This window comes from Sparus aurata, chromosome 14 (genome assembly GCF_900880675.1).
Source record: "Sparus aurata chromosome 14, fSpaAur1.1, whole genome shotgun sequence".
In the NCBI taxonomy this organism is placed as follows: Eukaryota; Metazoa; Chordata; class Actinopteri; order Spariformes; family Sparidae; genus Sparus; species Sparus aurata.
In genome coordinates, this window is record NC_044200.1 from 19,287,299 (window position 1) to 19,309,745 (window position 22,447).

Genomic DNA, 22,447 nt, shown 5'->3' on the forward strand with positions numbered 1-22,447 from the left:
AATCCTCCGTAACTTGTCCTTAAAGACCAGAATAAAACGTTGATTTGTCTGATTTTAAAGCTGTAGTTCTATGTGTGGATTATAACCTGAGAATAGTTTCTTACTCTTGATTAGAAGAATTTTCTGGAAAAAGAAGAACAATTTCTGCATCCATGCTGAAGTCTCTTTGTTTCAGTTGTTTATTGATTATTAATCTCATCTATTCGACTCGGAAAAGGACCTTTTACAAACATAAACAGGAAGAGATCTTCTTCCCTTTCTAGTAACACCTGTTCTCGCCCAGCAGGTGGTGCTACATAACAGGAATCAACCCTCGCTTTGCTTCCTGGTGCACCAGAACCTCATTATTTACCTCCTCACTCCTCTCCATCCACAGCGGCACACAGCCCTCTTCTCATACGTCTCCTCCGATATCCTCCAGCTCGTCTCCAGCAGTCATTAAACTAATCCGTTGATGTTGCCAAAGCGACGTCGAAGCTGTGATCCTTTCTGAGACCGTTTTCTCTCGATACCTCCACCAGCGGAATATGAATTGGCTTTCTAGCAAAAAAGGGGCGAATCAAAGCTATAAATCACAAGTCGTTTGTGTCGGCGGACTCCCCCAGACTTCATAATGCTCTTTATCAGGCTGAAAGGAGCCGCCGGTGTCAATAAAGATGGAAACAGAAGGTTTTTATTGTGCTGAGGAAAACTGAATTTGTTGACACATAGAAGTCACTGTTCTGATCCTGGCGGCACAGATTCACCGCGCGGTGACGTTCTGCTCAAATGGTTCTGATGCGATGCTATGAAGAGAATGTGTTGCGTTTATGTTACAAAGTGATTTTGTCCCAGACTTGTTGCTGCACCGTTCCCTAGAACCAGAGTTAAATTTACTCCATTACTTGTACAGGAGGAACTTTCACTTGCACTTTCCGGAGTACTTTTAATGCAGCAGCGTACTTTTACTCTCACTTGAGTAGAATTTTTCAAGAAAAATCAGGACTTTTGGTGTTCCCAGGTTATCATAGCCCAATGAGCTGCTCACTACTCGAGTAACTTCTCTAAAAGTACTTTTATACTTTAACTCAAGTAGTCATTTTGATGAGTACTTTTGCTTTTACTTAGCTAGGATAATGGTTGAGGCTACAGCAGGAGAATGGCTAACGCTAACGGCTAATAATCACAGACAAATTTACATCGGGCTGTGGGTGGGTTATTTCTTTTTTCTTATATTTCTCACTGCTTAGTTACTTTTTTGCTCGAGTACTTTTGTTCTCTAACACAGGTCGTTATTTGGATGACCACATTTACTTCTACTCGTGTAGCTGTTTTGAAAAGTAACAGCACTTTTACTTGTGCAACATTTTTGGCCGCTGCCCACCTTTCCCTAATTTCACTGAAATATTGCTTTACCTCACCTGCTATCAGGGCTAAAGAAAATAAACAACCATTCTAACTCATCTAAGTCACTCTGAGCGGACATCAACTAATGGCTACAAATTCAAAATGACATGTGAGCACATATTGTGTACGGTATGTAGATAAAACATTTTCAAACCATCATCCAGACATTTACTTTCCTCAGTCATGTTCGTGCGCTGTTGGCAAGTCGTGTACCAAAATCTACGTTGAGTTCACAAATTGTTGTTCTGACTGAGGACACATTTCTGCGATTATTCCAACACCTCTTAAAACAACGATTGTTCAACTCTTTCTCTGGCTGGAACTCAGCAAAGGGAAGTCACCCCATTGGTCGTCCAGTCGCGGAGGTCCAGCCTCATATTAATAACTCTCCAACGCTGTTTTTTTTCGCCGTGAAGCTCCAGAACTGTCTCGAAACTTACCTGACTTTCCGAACCAGCAAGGACGTGAGCCGACGATGACTTAATCTTCACTTTTTGGGTGAACTTTTCATTTAACTTCCCTGTTGTTTGCATTCAGTGTGCGCTCGCCCGTCATTCTGAGCGTGTTTGCGCTGTCAGGAGGCCAATTAAGGCGTGTGATCAAGTGCGAGCCTCGGCTGTTTGCCGGCGACAGGCCAGAAGACGTAGTGCTGGTGTGTGTCCACATCACAGAGGATGGATGGTGTGTTCAGGGACAGTGCGTGTTCTCTCAGTTAAACAGTCGGGACAGCTTTCATTTCCATCCATCACCTCCGCCGTGATGATCCGGCCTTTAGAGAAGCGGGGCCGCCCGGCTAATGAGGATTTGAGGGATTCAGTCGCGAACAAACTTTCGTAAGTTGATGCAGGAGTTTGGTTTTTCTGCTTCGTCTTTGCGGCATAATTGGTCGATAAATCCAAACATTTCCGCTCTTAATTGTACGAGATTTGTAATAATATTCCGGCGCGTGATTTGGATTAATGCTCACCCTGCTGCCGTATGATATTTTTGTTCCGTCCCAGTACTCACAGTAAATATAACATGTGCTCCGTTTTAGCCTTTTTTCATTACCGTGAGAACTTTAACCTTATTTCCTTTGCCCCTTTATTGGGTTACTTAATGAGTTTTTTTCAGATTCAGAAAGCCAAACTGCGGCAGAAAATGGTATTCCGTGTCCCAAAAGCAAGGTTTGTTGTTATCTGTGAGCAGCAGCAGCAGTATTCTTCACGGGGCTGGGGGCGGTAATGAGAAAGTTATGAGATTGTTCCTCCCCCCTCCCCCTTGCGCCCTGCTGGAGAAGACTGATAAGCCTGAACTTGCAAATAAAGTAAAAACAATCAGGGGAGAAGACGCACACGCACGCACGCACACAACACATAAAAAAAAAAAAAACGAGATGTGCTCGTATACTCCTGGAAGATTGATTGTGTCAATATCCACTTCATTTCTGCCGAGCAATATGTCTCCTGTTTGATTTCCTCCTTCACACTCGGCCCATGAGGCACAAGATGGAGGCTCTGCTGGTGATTGAAACTTGTCCACTTTCGGGAATTTGACCCTCATCTAATTGCAGTAATAATAACGGGACTGGTTAAGGTTGAATGTCATAAAATGTCTAATAAGATTTTTCACGCCGCAGAGCCGACGCATTATGTCGATTTCAGGCATCGCAGTCGACTTTAACCCTCCTTTTGTGCTCTCAAAGAATTTGTTCAGTTAGGTTCCCCGTGCAAACCTAAAGGTTCAGTTCACCACAAACATGTTTTTCTCTAACCTGTTGGGCTATTAATCTATCAAGGTTGTTTTAGCATGAGTTGCTGGATTTTAGAGGTTTGCCTTCTCTTGAATATAATGGAACCTGGTGGTCCCTAGCTGGTTGGGCTCATAGTGCCTAAAAATACATTAATAAAGGGATATTCCGGTGTAAGTTTAATCCATGGTCTAAATCACCGTGAAACTGTGTTAGACTCCCTCTCGAGAGATCAAGTTAGCAGACCGCTAATTTACGGAGTTTTATCAACCTCAGAAACGACCGCACGACAACAATACAACAATACATTGCAGTAAATGGATCCAAATATAAACCGCCACCAAAAAGCCACAAATAATGCTCAGAACAGCACCAAACTTCAGCAACAGTACAAATAGGGTCTCAGCACATAGTCCGGGGCATCTAACCTCCGCTAGCGTAGCTGGATTTCTACTGAAAAGCTGACTAAATTTACCACTCTTCTGCAGCAGCTTCCTGTTGACGGGAAGTCCCGACGAGTCGATTACCGAGTGCAGTAGAGTTCCGCAGCTCATGGATGAAAATGTATGATTATGACTCCGTGGAAAAGCAATCAAAGTTCATATGTGTCTTACCTGCCAGTTTATAACAGTTATTATCGAGAGCGGACAGGGAAAAGAACGGAATTGAGCATTTCTAACCACACTTGGTAATCGTCGCGTCGGGACTTCCCCGACCTGGAAGCTGATGGAGGACAGTTGAAATCTGTTTTTAGCTTCCCAATAGAAATCCAGCTAAGCTAGCAGAGGTTAAATGCCCCGGACTATGTGCTGAGACCCTATTTGTACTATGAGTAGATACGCTTCCCTCTGTGACATGGTGACATTGTGTTGTTAAATAAGTGGAATATACAGTAGTTCCTAAATTGAACTGGCTGGCTAGATCTTGATCTCTGGAAACAGACATTGCTGTCCCTTTAAGGGAAAGCAATGACTTTAAAAAAGTTTTTCAAATTTTTAAACTTGTCATTTGAAGTAGTTTGCAGTAGTTTCACACGTTTGTCCGTCTTCATATTCACAGATTTAAGGCTGCTTTACCAGATCAACAAGAGCGCTCAGGACCTGATCTGTTGAGATTAAAATAAACATAGAGTCTGTGTGTTACAGCCACAGTCAGCGTTGGGATGGCGCTGACACGCGTGCATGTACAGTCGCTCCACTTAACTTTGCTCTGGTCTCCGTTTATGAGGCGTCAGCCGCCCACTAAGAGCTCTGCGTACTGACAGCAGTGTGTACATGTGTGTTTGTCGTTGTGTAAGTGCTCATTAAACCTTCATAATGACTCCTGTTAACCTGTCGACCAGCCCTCATCACCAGAGATGTTCCCACAGCTGCCACAGAAGGGCTGTTTGGGATATGGATAGCAACGCTGTCAAGTGGGGTATCCTTCTGTGTGTTTTTAATTTCAGTGTAATGTGGAGGATGAGTCAGTTGTCAGGAACTTTTTTTTAGGAAACATGAGTAATCAGATTGTAGTCTATCCGGCCGCTTTATAGGAAGTGTAATCTCAGCCCGACTGACTGTAGCAGAATCCTCCAGAGGAGCGCGTGAGCCGCCGTATTGTCTCCGCTCAGAGCTTCACTCAGGTAGAATCTGGCGTCGAGTTAGAGTTCATCTCTATATCGTTTCTGTTTTTTTTCTTACTCAGGAGTAGAGTGGCCTAAACAAAGATGGCAGGCAGTTGCTTACTCATCCAGTTCCGGCTCTATTTGGGTCAAGATGACTTCGCTGCACACCGGAGGGGATAGCATTTGTGCAGTCAGGACGTGCTGTTATAGAAGTGTATCCCCTGAGAGCCGGCGGTCGTGCTCGCAGCCTTGTGAGGCTGTGATTTGAGCTAAACGCTAGTGTAAGCATGCTAACGTCCTCGCAAGGACCGCGCTAACAACTTTAGAGTTCAGCGTTCCTTTGGTTTAGCTGCATCTAAGCGTTAGTCCAAATAACATCGGGAAATTCAGGTGGATTGTATTGACTATATTGTTTTCGAAGAACACGGAGTCGAGCTGCAGGCGGGCGAGTAACTCGCAGCAGGAACCCTGCAATGAGGCCAACTTTCCCACGGAACACACCGACATAACATCAGGTTTCTGGGCTTCAAAGCGGAGTGATGCTCAGCATGAGTGGACACAACGTGAATGATGTAATGCCGGCCATTGATTTCTTTTTCTTTCTTTTTGTTTTTAGCTGTTGTGGCTGTTTGCAGGCAGAAACTCTCCTCGCTTTTAATATCAAACCCCACACAGTAAACAATACGTTGCAGGCTCTCTCTGGATTAAGCGCTCGGTCTGTTGGAAACAAAACGCCTCATTCAGGTCACAGAAACATAATAATTCTCAGTTTCAGGTGATTATACACTCACAGAAACACAATTATATATATACTCTCTTCATTTTCTGCCTCCTAACTCCCCCGAATCCTACACATCTTACCTCGAAATATCAGATCTAGGTCACAGAAATGAACACATGTTAATGTGTGGTTACTAATCTATTGGTGAGGCCCCAAAAAAAGCTTTACGACACTCGGAAAAGACAGCAGAGCCAACGAGCAAGAAGGATATGTGGGCGGCTTCACATTCAAGCTCCTCATTCTGTGATTCAGCCGTTATGTATAACTTTTGGATCTGATTTTTCTGAAGTGTTTGCCGCTGCTCAGTAGGAGCCTTTTGGTGCTTAAAAGCACTTTTTAGTTTCACCTCATACGTGTTAAAATGTGCTGCATTTATTTGATGACTCCAGATATCAGTCACTTTGCAGATTACATGCTGCAAGTGCCTCAGATTATAAAACACTGATAATCAAAAATGCTGAGTATCAGATAATCATCCAAGAGTACATGACATTTATTTATTACAAAAAAGATGCTTGTGATACATATATTTATTTATATATGTGTATTTCACATGTAATATAATATGCTGTAACACTTTTATCTAAGTAATATTTTGACATGATATCTTTGCTCAAGTGTATTTTGGGGACTTTGTACAGCACTGCTCATGTGTTTAACAGCCGTGTAGACAATGTTGGCGCTGATACAGATGCTAACAGTTAGCAACCTATTGCCTTTTTTCATCCCACACACACAACATGACTTGATAAAGAACATTCACAGTCACTCATTGATCTATGAGTAGACGTATGTACATGTGCAGCTCAGCGACGGAGACAGAAGCTCCCGGTTTTGACTCCCTCAGCTCCTTTTGTCTGATACAAACCCCTGGATGTCGCCAGTCAGCGTATACACATGAATAACTACACCGAGAAGAATGACTGACACTTCATATACCCGAATCAGCATGTTTCTTTAAGAAGTGCTGAGCGAAACAGCGCTTCCCGATCGGGACGGTCCAACGCCACGTGTTTGCGATGCCATGTTAGTTCGCTCGGGGGATGATTGAAAACCCGCTCCGCCGCGTCGCGCTCGCTCCCGGTTTGATTACTTTTTCCCGATGGACTCTTCAAGTGCTTCCTGGAATCGGCTCTGTCTGTGTTATTTTATGTATGAGCAAACAAATAACTGTCAGCGGCGCTAAAGTTGGAGGAGCTAAACATACGTTATGAGGGGCGATGGAGCCAAACTGGAAAGGAGCCATGTTTCTGACTGTTTCCTTCACAAAACATCCTTTTGCTTCCGTGGAATATGACTTCAAACCTTCGGTACTGAGCTTGTGTTTTGTACTGGCGTTTAATACCACTCTTCTGGTTAAAGAACATCAAAATATATGTTTTTTGGCATATTTAACCACAATTTTGTGGGGAATAAACCATCATTTCAAGGATTAGATATTGTTACTCCTTTTTCTTGACATCTCCATGAGATTGGGGCCTCCTGCATGCAACGATAAAGACCTGAGGAGGCGAACAAAACAGGAAGTAGGCTCTTCTTTGGTATCCTCCTTCAGGAATCATGGAAGTGGGATAGAGAGGTCTGTCGACCGCAAACCTCAAGTGCTTCCTACACTTGAGAGCTGAGAAGAGCTGGGAGCACCACTTCCTGCAGCTCCTTTTTAAAAGGTGTTTTTTTTTTTTATCTTAGCTGTACCGTAGGATAAGAGCTATCTCAAATGACGAACTTCTGACAAAATCTCCTCTTTGAGGGCAACTTCCAAAGAGGATGCAATGTCAAAGGCTGTTTCATCCTCCCCGCACGCCTTTGGTGAAAACAACTCGGCTGTTAAGAGGACGCGGAATTCCCCAAAAGGTGTCGAGAGATGCAATAAGTCAGAGACCGAAATGTATCGATCTCCATTACTCGTCTCGTGGCGCAGGACGTCTCGCGCAAACCTTCCTTTTGAAATCTCCCAGATGGAAAATGAAAATAAGGGTCCCTCGGAAGTAAATCACAAAGCAGCCCTCAAAAAGATTGCAGCTTCAAAATGACCGCATAGGACAAAAGGCGGCAGGCTGGGAGGACGAGGACGTTAAAGAATCAGAGTGCTGCAGAGTTAAAGATAAAGGGATAGGGGAAGAAGTGTGCAGTCTCTTAGGCTGAACACCTTAAAATCACGCACCTTTAATACACATGTTGAATGCATTGTCTTTTGTTGGATTTAAAACCTGTACCGTTTACATCCGTGTTTGCTCGCTAGCTGTCTTTTTATATATTTTCCTGGAACTTCTTGGAGCCTTCTGCTGTTTTTCTTGTCGCCGCCACCTGTTGATCCGAGGAACAGTGCGGGGCGGGTGATTGGACCCATTGGACGGTCACTGGGCTGACTTCAACCAATCAGATCAACAGTGGAAACAGGCGTTGGTAAATCCAAACTCTTGCTGGAAACCAGTCGAGAGAAGAGAGGAAAACATCCAGCGCCATTCTTGCTCTTCTTTCATTCTAGCTGATGCTGTAGCAGCTATGCTAACCTCTAGAAGAGCCGCCATTGTTGGTTTCAAACGAACACTAGCCTCTATAGTGTATAGTGTTGGATGTAATGGTTGGAATTTATGTGTGTTTGGATCTCTGATTAGATTTAATATTCATTATAACTTTTATTTGTATCATTTAAACTAGTTATATTAGTGTTTGTGTCTATCTGCCTACAGACTACAGGTGGATATTAGCTAGTGAGCTAAATGTGGCAGATAGCATCTCTTCTCCTGTTGCAAGATCGCTGTTTTTTTGTACACCATTTGAGATAAATGCAATAAAATCACACATTTACAAACAAAACCTGAAGCATATTCATGAAAACATGGCTCAGTAGCACTGCTAGTGGTCAGAAACTGCACAGGGTTTCTTTAAACTCATGTCAACCAACACGACAAACAACAGAAAACGACGCTAAAAATATTCCAAGTAGCCAAAATATTGCCCTGAGAGACCAAAAGATCCTTCCAGGACGTTTTATGTCACGTTAATAAATCTGAACCGCTGTTGTTCGAAGGTGCTGATGTTCGAGGCTTTAAGTGCACCTTTCTGTGTTTGTGCGCGTACGGATATTAAGTTGCTGAACCGCGCGTTCACAAACCCACATACGCAGCAAACGGCAAACGCTACATCCCCCTCCTCCTCTGCCACCTTGTTCTCCTACTGTATATACAGTACAGCAGCGTGTACTGTACAGCCTCGGGGGGGAAGGAGCATTATTCAGGACGCACATGCCCACGTAAGCAGATATTCTGCACATTTTTTGAGTTATTAGGGCTTTTTTTTATCATTTGGGATGTAAGGATTGCAACACCACTGCGTTTTGTAGAAAGTAGAATTTCTTTTTTCTTTATTCCTTTTTCCTCTTCCCCGCCGGCATTTTGTTCCTCGCGCTGCATCATATCGACGCACACATCCGCTCTCTCTGCACCCTCGACAATCCCTCTCCAATGCCTCAGCAGTGACAGGACCAGGGCAGCGTCCATTACGGCTGTCTTGCCCACACATGACTGTTGACACGATCAATATGCCTCCGCTGCTGCTGCTGCTGCTGCTCCGCTTCAGACCTTCCGTTTTTTCCAAGAAGCCTCCGTGCAGAGACGAACCCTCGACCTTCACCGACACCTGCAGATCTTGCGGGAGTGTTACTTGGTGATCTTTAGCTGGACTGATATTAAAACAAGCCGGCGAAGACACTTGTTGTTGGTTTTTTTTGCGGGGAAGCGGTCCTCAAATTTGTCGGCGCAAAAAAAAAAGCAATTTGAGAAAACACTCGACGGGGAAAGCAATCAGGACACTCTGTTGTTCGAGAGCGCTTTAAGAAATTAGCATCCGGCTTCTGAGGAGGAAGGAGTTCACGGCGTTTATGGAGCTAATTTGTGAAAAAATAAACAACAAACGGTTAGAAATTATATCCTCGGTGTTAATAACAAGGCGGCGGTGCCGAGTGCGGCCGCGGAGAAAGTTCCAATTAGGCGGCGACAAGTGTGATAATGGAAGGTGGCGGCGTGGAGGAGCCTGGAGGGGCCCTTCAGCTAGAGACCGAGCTATCACACGTGGAGTCGCATTAAGAGAACCACGAGCTTCACCACACAAAACTTTCAGCCACAAAACTCTCTTTTCTTCAGTAGCTTTTCCTGGAAAAATGTCCTGTTCTTGAGATACATTCTTGATGCTTCTCTCGGAGGATTGAGAGCGGATTTACACACTCGCTTCCGCTGACAGTCGAGCTCTTCGGGGAGCTTCCGCTGCAGTACGTGACAGCCCGGCGTCGGCGCCTTAAAGGGCCAGCGTCTCTAGTCGGCTTGTTAAGAGCGCGTGTTTGACATTGTGTCGTCAGGCGCGGGGAAAAAAGGGAGTATGCTAATTCGAACATGCCACCGTCTCCCCAGAGCGTCCCCCGGTCCTGCAGTCAGTCCCACTGTGATCGATCATGTGCCGCATATCAAACCTGCATCTCACGGAGCGGAAGCTGGAGCCGCGTTATTTACAGCAGTACCGACGTATGATTGCTCGAAATGACAAAACTGTGTCATCATATCGTCGCATTGTCTGCTGTATGTTGTTGATCTGTTTTCAGTGCTTGTCATGACCCATCGTTGCAATATTACTTTGATTTTGTCTGAGCCGTTAGCTGTTAGCGTATGTCGTTTGTTTAGAGTAAATACCAAACATTCTAATCTTTCACTTGTTCAAATCAGTGTAAATCAAATATCTTCGAGGAAATTTGGTTGAACAGAACTTTGAAGTCATCGTCTTCGGCTGTAGGAACTTGCAGCTGGCATGTTTTAGCCGGCTGTGGGGCGACGCCGTCGATGCTGTGACCTTTTAAAGACCAAGTGATAAGTCGGGTAAAGGTAGAAACAGATGACGGATTAATATGTGATGAAGTAGTTGGTTCCACGAAAGGTTGTTTTTTCGCCTGAGTCTGACCATCATCACGTAGAGTCGAGCAGAGCGACACTTTCAAGAGTGGTTTGTTTTAAATAAACAGTAATTTTCCTCGCCGGCTTCAGTCCTGTTGACATTTTGCATTTGTATTTTCTTTGCTCCCGTGACTTGTTTCTAGAATAATTGCTTTCCGTCACCTCATTTGTCCCCATTTGAAGATTGTGTACAAGTTTCTCATGGAACTAATTAATTTTGACTTTTCCGCCGGTGATGTTGTGTCGGTGCGGCGTGATTTGCATTTTTTTTTTCTTTTCAAACGTGAAACAATTTATTCAAAGCTGGAAAAGGTTTTGCCACTTGGCATAATTCTGGCCTCTCTCTCTGTCTCTCTCTCTCTCTGTCTCTCTCTCTCTCTCTCTCTCTCTCTCTCTCTCTCTCTCTCTCTCTCTCATTTTTTTTTTTTAACTTCCTCGAAGTGTCTCGCAAGAAGATGAAGTTGCAGCGGGCTCCGATCCTCATTCCGCATGCACAAACTGGCACTCGTTTTCTGTTCCTTGTTTGCAGCTCATTTGCAGTTTAAGTGGTTGTTTGAGCAAATGGGCTCGCAGCCACGAGCGTACGATGTGTGTTAGAGAAGTACAGTGCACGCACACACACACACACACACACGCAGAGTAAAATAAAAATGTGGGATTTACATACATATCCTCAGGTCACCACAGCTGTGGTTGTTATCACGTGCGGCCTGATACTCCCACTGTTTCTGCTGAGGGTCGTTGTGAATGCTTTTTTTTTTTTTTTTTTTTTTTAACAAGACCTCTGAACGCACCGTCACACTTTGTGAACCTAAACGCACACGTTTTTTTCCCCCTCAAATCCCCAATTTATGCATCATCGCCGCCGCTGTCTGTCAGAAGGCATCGTGGATTTGGACCGCGTCCTGATCAAACGCCAAACAGTCAATTTGTTTGAGCTCTCTGACTGATGGAAAAGGGACTCTGTGTGTTCTTCTTCTTAAGGGATTTGGATGGAGAGAGGGACGCTTTTGAGGAGGCGAGCAGGCAGGCGTGCGTGAAAGAGCACACACACACACACACACACAGACACACACACACACACACACACTCGCTCAGGTGTTGGTTTAATAAAAATAGTCTCCTGTTTTGCACAAACTGCCTCAGTGGGACTGCGAATAAGCGCTTTTGTGAAAAACTGATTAGAAATATGACTTTTCTTTAAGAGCCCCGCTTTGATGAAAAATTCTATTAGCTGTTAATTTCTGCAACAATAACACGTTTTAATTACTCTAAAATCATTCTCTGATGCTAATGGTCCCTTGGCCTTTTTCGAGTTTTTATCTGCGGCAGTTCTGGAAAAAACGCCCGTGCAGACAAAGAGTCGAGTGGATGACGGAGCAGGAGAGAGGAGCACAGAGAGGATTGAGAGGCTGCAGCCAATGAGCGCTCAGGAGCGATAAGCCATGCCCACCGCACATCTGTACGATGACGTCAGAGCTCGGGCAGGTCCCTTTATGTGACGGATGTGCAGGAGGGCTTAGTCGCCCCGGATGGCCAAGATCCTGCACGTCCACAGTCTGACTGTGCAGCGGTGTCGGAGCAGGTTCGGCACACAGAGGAAGTGTCGGTGCGCCACAAAGACGCCTGTTCGGAATAGAAATCGCACTTTTATTGTGATAGCAACAGCATGTTCTTCCTCAAACTGAACATCCTCATCGCTGCAAGTCTGTAAAATTGAACGCTTTGACCGCAGCAAGTTTTAGCCCCTCATTACTTTAGGTTTTGATTTCTGAATGCATCTTTTTTTTTTGCCGCTCCAGGCAGAAGTTTCTCCAGGTTTCTGTTATCTTCCGCATGGTGTGAAAATCAATTATCAGGCTCACTCTGGTTACTCGGTCTACCACAGTGGACGCGGTGTGCACATTATCGTAGGAATCACGTTCATATTGGATGATTTTACACCTCGCGATTAAAGGTCAGTGCCGACGTAGGAAGTCCTTTAGCGGAGAGGAAACAGTTTGATAGTTTCAGTCCAGTCACAGACACAGAGAGTGTTTCTTGACTGTAATCACAATAAATAATCTTTACCAAGTGTTTAAATCGATTTAGTCTGACCCTACCTTGACCGTCCTCACCCTCAGCTGCACCATAGTGTCCATGAGCAGAGAAATGTTGAAAGGAGAGGAAGAATGGATGGATGGAAGGATGGATGGATGGATGGGTTTTGCAGTATCATCTAATATTGACATTCTGGTGCGGCGACAGGGTTGTGTGCACATGAATAAAGTCAGGGGGTAATGCCCAACGTGGAGTCCATTATCCGGAATAACGGGCGACGTTGAGGCCATTACTTCCTGATAATGGACACCTCGGAGGGCGTTAACCCTCGTAGACCACGGTGACTGACATGCATTTGTATTTTCATGCTTCTTGGGATCAAAATATAAACTTAATCACAAGCAAGAACTCTGCTTACCTGGCAACACCTGAGGTAATAGTCATTACAATCCAAAATAATCTGACATTTACCTGAGAAAATCGAGGAAAACCAATTACCTTAGTAATAACAATGTGGTATATCAGGGGTTAATTGACACCCTGCAGCCAATCAGAGTCAAGTCTTCAGCAAGACCCTGGTATATAAAGTATGAGATTATCAGTGGAAGACTTTAGACAAACTAAATCAATCTGTAGTTCATGTTAAGCTCACCAGTGATGCACAGCGAAGGACGAGAGGAGGCAAACACACTGCTGAGATCTGAACGTGTGTTTAAAGCTTCCTTTATTACCCTCCCACTGAGCTGTGCCCACGTTCCATCAGCCAATCAGAAGCCTCGACTTTTAGGCCCTGTCTGGAGCGCCTCTGCCCGGCTCTCTCCTGGCACCGTCCTTTTTCTAGCGACTCACTTTCCCAGCGTGACTTTTGAGACGACTTCTGACACTTTTGAGGTCCTTTTCCTTTAATTACCGCACAGATAAAACCCTCGGGGGGGCCGTCGCTGCCAATCTCACCTGCTCATCGCACGCGTAAGGTTAAGCCCACAGCGAGTATCCGAGCGGTGTTGGAAGATGAATTCATTTCGGGTCACTCTCCCGGGTCACTAGTGCAACCTCCAGCTTACTCTGCTTAATGGGATCTGCCGCTCCTCAGCTAGAAATGCTGTTAACCTGCGACGTCAAGAGCGAATACTTTGAAGTCTCCCAGAACCAAAAATCCCTCGGACGAGCGCGAGGGCTAGCAGCGAGCTCAGCCCGGCAGCTTCATAAAGAGCGCTGAGCCGTGGTTAACAACACAAAATCAGGCCGGAGCGTGAACCGCTGGGGACGGTCGGGATGTGATGTCTGCAGAAAAGCTCAATTCTTTGCTTTTTATTTTTTTTTATCAAGATGCACAATCACTCGAATGTTGGCGCCAAGTTCAGTGAAACAAAGGGAATAATTAGAGTTTTTTTAATTCTTAATTTTCTTATCCAGATGGCTTTTGGTTGCTCAGACGGAGAATTGGATTAAATCATTCAACAAATGTGGAGTACGCTCCACTCGATGAGAGAAAATTGGAAACGTCTTTGTGTAAAATCGACTATGAGAGCTGCCTCTTGTCGATGAGCTCGTCTTAAAGCGGTTGCATTCCATAAAAACATCAAAGTGCGTCAGCAAAAAAAAAAAAAAAAAAAATCAATATGGTCCTACAGCATAGGAACATGACAGGTCTGAGGAAAATGCTTCTAAGGCGGGGAGCCGCTGGAAGGGGAGGAAATGTTCCAGAGACAGCTCGATAATGGATGGTGGCCTGGCGGAGGGAGCACGTCACCGCGCCGCTCCGTCTTAAAGGCGGTGCATCTGTGAGAGATGACTGCATGAGAACATAAATAAGATAATGAAGTATGCTGCCGAATTAGTGCGGTTCACTCCAAGAAATGATGACAGAAAGAGCTGTGAAACTTTGACGGTAAAGGACAAAAAGACAACAGTGCTTAAAAGTATTTTTTATAAAACAGTAAGTGATTTAAAATGTAAAATTACAACCTGGTTCTGACATTTAGAGGACTCGTCTTGTGCTCAGGTTCATAATTTGTATTTTGGGCTAAAAAATTACGTATTTTTTCTCAGACTGTCCAGTGCTGCAGTTCGCTGTCTGTTTTAGCGCCTGTCTCTTTAAGGTGACCCCCCCCCTCCTGAACACCCAGTCTTCTCTGATTGGTCAGCTCACACATGCCTGAGCCAGCATCATTAACACCAACTGTGCTAAATCAGTTGTTTCGTGCCAATATAGCTGCAAGGCGTAAATTATGCGACATGATGACGTGGTGTGATGTCACAAAGTCGCCGAATTAAAGGCGGGACTACTGACGAGGCGTTCGAGGAGCAGTGTTTTCTGTGGGAGAGAGGAGTTTCTACAGGTGTGGACGAGTAACTTTAAGGATCTTTTACACGCGCAAGAAACTCTATAAAACACTGAAGGAATGTAAATAAAAGTGAAAGAGCTCCTTTAACCTTCAGCCATGAAAACAACATCGTCTAAATGCGCTCCTGCAACCAGCCGTCGTAGTTTTGCAGACTTCCTCGGTTCCCTCACGTCACAATAATATCACCGTCCTCCTCCTCCTGAGTCTTTGGTACAGTATGTGTGAGACAGAGAAAACCTCTCATCTCCTTGCACAGAGACTACTGCCACAATTTAGGAATTCAAGCATCAGTCTGCTCCTCCAATCAACACGCAGCTACACTGCAAAAAAACATTTGAGTCGTATCCAGTGTAGATATTTTAAAGTCGCATCTTTTTTTCCCCCAAATGTAAAAATATTCTTGCGTGTGTTGGCACGTTAACAATGCAAATACAGTCTTTTGTTGTCAGTTATTTTAGTTTTATGTAGATTTGTGTCATTTTTTAGCTCCCGGATCATTTAAAGGGGCACTAGTGTAGTTTTTTTTTTTAGAGGAAATCCAAATGAGTCTTTATTTATAATATTAATGAGGTAATAACTCATAATTATTTATTTTTTTCTTCAAAACTGAATAAACAAGCTGTCCCCTGAGGAAAACAAGGTCCAGGGAACACTGTTTGAAGCTAGGGAAAGGTGGCAGGGTCCGCCACAAACAAAATCAGATCAGTTTGTTTCTTTAGGCATAAAAAAAGGATCTGTCTCCTCGGATCACATCATTTATATCCAAAAGCTACATATTCAGGACCATATTTCAGTTTCACCTGCACATGAACCGTCCTCGACTGACTCCTGCTTTGACGGAACAACATTTTTACAGTGTAAAAACAGAGCGAACGTGCGTCTCCGTCCGCCAGTCGAGGCGCCGGGCGGAGTTGTTGGCTGAGGCGCGCCGTGATGCTCTGACTGATTATTGGGTGAAGCTCGCAGGAGGAGGAGGAGGAGGAGGCGATAATCCGCGCACAGACGGACCCCATCCGAGCCGCTCGGCAGAAAGCTGCCCAGCAAGCGGAGCGTCGGGAGACCACCATGGAGCCGCAGTCTCTCCGCGGGGTCGACTCTCCAGGCGGACCGCTGGAAGGACGCGCAGAGTGATCCGTCCTGCGTGCGAGCGGAGGGGACGGAGGGGGGGAAACGACACCAGAGAGTTGCCTTGTTTTTGACTTTTTTTCCCCACGGGGTTTTCTCTCCCTCGGGGGCGTTGCGCATCTTTCTCACCGGAGCTCCTCCATCATCATCATCATCATCATCATCTGATGCCGGGAGCGCAGCGTCGGGTCAGGGGCTGATCCGTGCGCGCTCGCCTCGGATCGTGTCACATCCTCCTCCTCCTCTTCTTCTTCTTCTTCTTCTCTCTCTGCGCAACGCGTTTGGCTGTTTTTGTTTTGTTTTTTGGAGGGGAAGAAACCAGCTCTGGATTGTTTGGCCCATCATAAAAAAAAAAAAGGGATTATGATTTTCTCCGACATGAGCACGGGGACCAACTCCCCCAAGGTGCACCCGCCGAACGGGACGAGGTTTTACACATTCCAGGCAAGTTAACTGCGTGGCTTATTTTGCTCCATCTTTTTTTTTTTTTTTACCCTTTGTGCACCATCAGCTGCTCCCTCCTTTTGAATGCTTTCCTTGTGTCTCATGTTTGTGGTGCTTGCTGGGTGTATCCTCACCTGCAAAATAAAAAGAAATCCACAACAAAGTCGAGGAATGGGGAGGGAATCATTCCCTCCCCATTCCTCGACTTTGTTGTGGATTTTTTTTGCAGCAGAGTCATCCCTGCTTTGCATTTTATTTAATTTTTTTTAAACCAAAGAAATAAGTGCAAGCAAAGTGAGTTAAAAATGTGCAACTTTAAGAAAAAAAAGGGAACACGGCGGGAGGAGAAATCTCACTGCCGGTTAAATAAAACATCCGAGGGTGAAAATGTGAGAATGCAAAGAGTTCATCTTCATCCAGCTTTACCGTATAACCACGCTCCATTATTCATGGCCTTGGCAGACTGTATATCTCACACCCTTGTATGTCTATATTTGAATTGTGCTCCAGTTCTGTTGCTGGAGAGAAATAAGGACAGGCGTGCGACGGTGGCCTACATCGATCATTGCGATTCTGCCCGATGCGTGTTTCAGCTGTGCGTGGCGATCAGGCAGCGTCAGCCGGGTTATCGATCCAACCCTGTTCCACATGACTCCTGTAACCAAGCCAAGCTCTCTCTGCTTTTTTTTTTTTTTTGTGTACTGTGGGTGGAGGAGGATGAAGGGAAGGAAACGTTTCACTGCAGCCTTCATGAAGCTGCCGGTTGCCCTTTTGCATCATGAAAAAAGGGGGATATGAGGGGAAGATAAGGGGATGATTGTTGAGTTTTGGGCGTCCAGGTGCGGTCAGCAGGATTCCAGCCGCCGGTGCTGCTTTACTGAAGATGAGCGGAAGGTGGTTTGCTTCTCGAGTGCAGATGGAAGCTCAGGTTTTTAAGATGACATGTTTAACAGAGAGAAGAAAGAAAGTCCTCACATTTGTTTCTCCAGCGCGGTTGTATTTCAGATGCCCCCTCGTTTTTAGACTAAACAAAGGCCAGAGGGCCACAGGAGCATTACCTCTGCCTCCTTAAACCGCTTTATCCAAATATCGAGTTCGTCTGCCCCGCGGTGCCCCCGGCGACTTCCACATTTGAAGATTTTCCCCCTTTGGTGTTTTTATCTGGGGCCTCGTAAACCTCGCTTTGCCTCTTCGTGTCAAATCATTAGCGGGGACGAGCTCCCCCGAGGGCTCCTAAACCTGTTGGAGGAAGCTCCTCTGATATCGCAAAAATCAAAGGTGTCCTCGCTCGCAGATTACAGTCCCAGGAAATCCCCCATTTAAAAAAAAAAGAGGGGGGGGATTGTAGGGAAAGGCTTCAGCGTGTCACGTGAATCACAACTCATTTTTCCCTCTCAGCCTTCAGGTGATATAAGATTTATCATTCCGCCCGGTTAGGTGAGAGCGTGCGTGCCAAATCTTCCCCGGCGCAGCCATTTTGAACCCACCACCTGTCAGATTGTTTACCGGCTCCTTAATGATATTCGTTTTATCAGATCGCCCTTCCCTCGTTTGCAATTATAAATCAGCCGGGGCTAAATTGAATTCAATTGCAAAGTAGGTGCCTTTTGAAGCCTCGGCGGCTCCGTCGGCGTGATGAAGTTATTCAGGTCCTTTTAGTATTCGCCGCCGAGCTCCGCAAACATGTACCCAGAAGTGTCAGAGTTTGCTCAGTTTGGCGGCTCGGTGGTTATCCACACAGCTGTGTCCACAGCCTCCGTATCTCCGACTCTCAGCCGATATCTCCTCAGTGACATTGGGAGGCGACACATGAAGCAGGGACGCGAGGAGAGGAAAATACACTGCTTCTCTCTTTGCTAACCTGCTGTTTGGATAGCAGCTCTGTTAGGCCAGCTTAAGCCTTAAGTCAAGGTCAAGGCAGGGTTGTACAGCTAAATGCATGTTTTAGTCCCTTTGTGCCACACAAGAAGAACTATTTCTTGTGGAGGAGGGTTGCAGAGTCTCACAGCTTGGGGGCACAGCAGCGGATACTTCTGTATCTTTTGCCAGACGGCAGCAGGGTGAACAGACTGTGGCTGGGCTGGCTGTTGTCTTTTAGTACTCTTTGGGCTCAGTGCAGACACCTAACCATACCGATGCTCTGTAGATGGGTACCAGTGATGTTCTGGGCAGTTTGCTGTAGAGCCTTCCTGTCCTGGGCTAAGCACTCGGCACCGGAATTTAACTTTCCTGAAAAGTCGAGCCTTTTCTGCGCTTTTCCCCAGCAGGATGGAAACGTTTAAAGACCAGTTGATGCTGTTGCTCTGTGATGTTGATTCCCAAGAACCCAAAACTGTTACCTCACCTCCGCTGATGCAGTCAGGGAACAATTTAAGTTTTTGACTTGACTTTGATAATGTCTTGAAGCAGTGTGCGATCATGGGAGGAAGCGACATGCAACCAAGTAAAACTCCCTGTTACCTTGAATAGAATTATGGATTTCTCTGGATTTGAAGTTGGTAGACAACTCAATAAATTACATTTTAATGCAGAAATGCTACATGTTGTACTTTTTAAAGGTGTCACCGAAGCTCTTCCAGTGTATCCTCAGGAGAACATGAATCTCTGCACCACAATTTCATGGCAATTCATCCAAAAGTTTTCGGAACATTCCACTCATGAACGCAAGTAACGGCAAGTAAAGGGAAGTAAGTCCCAAAGACAGTCAGGATCATCCTCTGGGGATCATGAATGGAACACATGTCATGTCAAGTTATCCAGTATTTTTTGGAGACATTTCAGTTGTAACATCATAATAGTAGTAGAGGGGAAAAGTCAGTGGGGGTTCGTTCCTCTGGGGACCATGAATGTACCAGTATCGTAAGAGTCCATCGCATGAAAATAGTTTGAGACTCGTGCTTTCAACACGCTTTTCCTGCACTGTGACAAAGATGACATACTGGTGCATTATGCCTCTGCACTGTACTGTAAGTTCCATCTGTGTGAGTTTTCACTGGAGTCGGAGTGATATCCAATGAGATTTCTCCCTCAGGAGGGTTTTGCTGCCAGTGCTCTGAACCCACTGGACCATATTAGTGAGTTCACAGCCATGAGTCGCTTTGACGTGACACAAGTTTCTTGCGCTGGTAGTCGGATCCGTGAGATGATGTTCGTTAGACGCCCCAGCCGGCCATTATAGAAACCGGGAAAAGTCCTTGTAACGTCTTTATCAGGCGACACTTCTGAGGGACTTTGTTCTGGGGAGAGTCAAATAGGAGAAACAATTTGCACAATGTTTTCTGCTCCCTGGGCGATTTTTCTGGTGTGATGGATGCAGCTATGGGGTTATGAGCTTTCAGGAAATAAGCTCACAGAGTGTAAAATTTGAGCGTGTGAACACAGACTCCAGTGGTGGGACTCAGGCTCTGGACACTGTCTAGTGGCTGCACGCTGAGATCACAAAACGGCATCTTTAAACAACCGGAATAGATATTAGCTGAGCGTGTTTCTGCACAACCACAGAGAAGTTCTAACTGAGCGATTCTTAGTGTTGCAACTTCAATTTCTATTTGTCTGTTTGACACAACACTGTGCTTATGACCCGGTTAGGTTTAGGCACAAAAACAACCTTTGGTCAGGGTTAGGAAAACATCGTGGTTCGGCTTAGAATACCTGCTTTAGGTCGGCACGATCACAGATGGAGGTGGTCCGACTTCTCGTGACAAACATCAGTTTTGACGCCGCGGAAACCTGGAAGTATCCACAGGTGTCCGTAAGAATATCCTGCGGTGTGACTCAAACTGCGGTTGACCTTTCGCCAGCCTTGTTGGCTTGTCATAACACCACCACCACCGTCACCTACACCCCCTGACGTGAAACGTGACTAATAAGCATATAATGTCAAAGTTATTTGCATGTTTCCTACAAATGTCAACCTCGTGTCGTATCTGGTTTGCTGACACGTAAACTGCCGACATTATATCCTGGTGACCGTGTTGGTTTTGGATACATAGTTCTCACATTCAAATTTGCTTCACCCCCCAATCTTTCCTTTAGCTGATGAGTCTTCTCTGTCCGCGTCCTTGTGTTTAATTTCTGTTTGTCAGGCTTGAGCTGCCGCAAAATGAGATTTAATTGTCGCCCAGTGTTTGTCCTTGATTGTCAAATTAGCGCTGCATGTGATTAGTCTCTTCAGCTGCGGTGTATTCGGCCTAAAGGCCTCTCCTTCTGCCTCTCTCTCTCAGTCTTCGATGCATTGTTTTCACCTCTAGCTATAGAAGGTATGTGTCGTCGAAAGGCTCATATTGTACCGTTAATTGAGGGAAACTTGATGACAAGAATGAGGTACCACTGACCACTAAATCTAATCAACACCGAGGCAAAGTCACTCCAAAGTTGGCTCCAACTTTCAGGCAGATTGTCAGATACACTCTTCTCGCCCTTTCGGTCTTTTTCTTGCATCCGTCTTGCTTGCTGTCGAAGTGGAGAGGAGGCTGGTTCTCACTGCTCTCCTTCAAGCTAATCCTCTCTTTCGCAGCGAACTGGCATTTTGGAAGTCAGCGGCAGCACAGCCGCGAGGGGGATTCGGCTAAAGAGCTGCTGTTTTGGGACCGGGTTCGTCTGCGAGCATCTGTTCCCGGCGCTCTGTTTGCAAGCACGACCGCAGCTCAGACCAAACCCCGCTCAATCAAACCGTTAAAAGCCTCGCGAGCGCTTGGCTCTCACTCCTGACAGTCTGACTGAGGGTTCGACAGAAAAAGAGAGACGACGCGACTGCGCTCGCTGATTTAAAAGTGCCTCTTCTCATTTAGTGCTCGCCTTCGCACTCGAAGCATGCAGACACGAGGCCCGGGTTGTCGTACGCTGCCGGAGTGAAGGGCAGGAACGGCACGCTGCCTTTTTTTATTCAGTGCTGCATCTTCAGATACATAAATCAGTGCCGACTCCTGCACACACTCCGGCGCCTTCACACCCGCTCCTGAAACACTCTCGCAAAGCCCGATTGGGCTCCGGGAGCAGGGGAAGGTCTGCGAGGCAGGATGACTCATCAGGTGACACCAGGCAGCGGGTTGAATGACAGGTAAAGCACCTGTTTCTCGTCATGGTGATGCTTCCAGGTCTATGCCCAGTGGACACAGTCTAGTTTAGTGGTTACTCTCTCGTGGAATATCAGAGTTTGCTTGTCCAGGAAGCGGTTTATTGTTGTGTGACCTTGGGCTGTGGTAGAGCGCCGGCGTCAAGAGTTTAGTGGATGATATTCAGTTAATTGTGAGGCAAAAAAAGTCAAAATGTTTGTTTGTTCCAGCATCTTATCCAGCGTGTGAGCACGCTATCGTTTACCTTAAAATATCTTTGAGATTTTGGACTGTTGGTTGGATAGATATAAAAGGTATAATATGTAACCTTTACAGATAAAATGTCTAAATCAACTAGACTTGGAGAAATGTGTTATTTCAGGCGTCACCTGTCGCCACAACCTCTGAGGAAACATCCGATGATACGTCAGAGGACGAGGGAGGAAGTCTGTGGACGTGACTTAACGAGACGCGAACAAGACTTTTAGCGCTTCACCTCGTCCGTGAACGTTGTGCCAGAGTTACGTCAGATAGATTTCCATCGCGGTGTGGTGGCTGTTTGACTTTTCAGCGACTTGTAACGCCTCGCACTCTCAAGCCCTCGCTAAGATAAAACGTGATGACAGTGAACACATCACAGCTGAAGTCCGCAAGGGAATGAGTCGTCACGTCCAGGGTTGGGTAGATGTTTGGATTCCTCCTATCGTTTTCGCAGCAGAAAACTACTCAGTGTGATCTTTAATAGAACAATTTGAAAATCAACGTGGGCTTTGGAAAATTGTCATTCTTTATGGAGCAAAAATGAAATTGGTTTATTGAGAAAACAATGAAAACATAATAAATGATGCGCGCGAGTCACATTTTAATGCATTTCCCGCCATGTTTGCTCAACTTTCTGTATTAGTGACCTCTCTCGCTCTCCCTCTCCATCTCCTGCATGTCAACACTTAATCTTGGAAATCCCCCATTTGTGTGGCGCGGCGATGGGCTT

At 45.6% G+C, this 22,447-nt stretch overlaps 1 protein-coding gene across 14 annotated transcripts in view; it reads left to right on the top strand.

Moving 5' to 3' along the window:
• The window catches only part of ppfia2 (PTPRF interacting protein alpha 2), a 180,175-nt gene that overhangs the window by 55,886 nt on the left and 101,842 nt on the right, over nt 1-22,447 (top strand). For 2 of the 14 annotated variants that reach the window (XM_030439564.1, XM_030439568.1), the window contains exon 1: nt 15,795-16,402. The exons of the other annotated variants lie outside the window; for them this stretch is intronic. In XM_030439564.1, coding sequence (XP_030295424.1) covers nt 16,322-16,402 — 81 coding nt within the window. In that variant the 5' untranslated portion in view covers nt 15,795-16,321. Of the gene's footprint in view, nt 1-15,794; nt 16,403-22,447 lie in introns of those variants that run through there. 14 annotated transcript variants of the gene reach the window in all.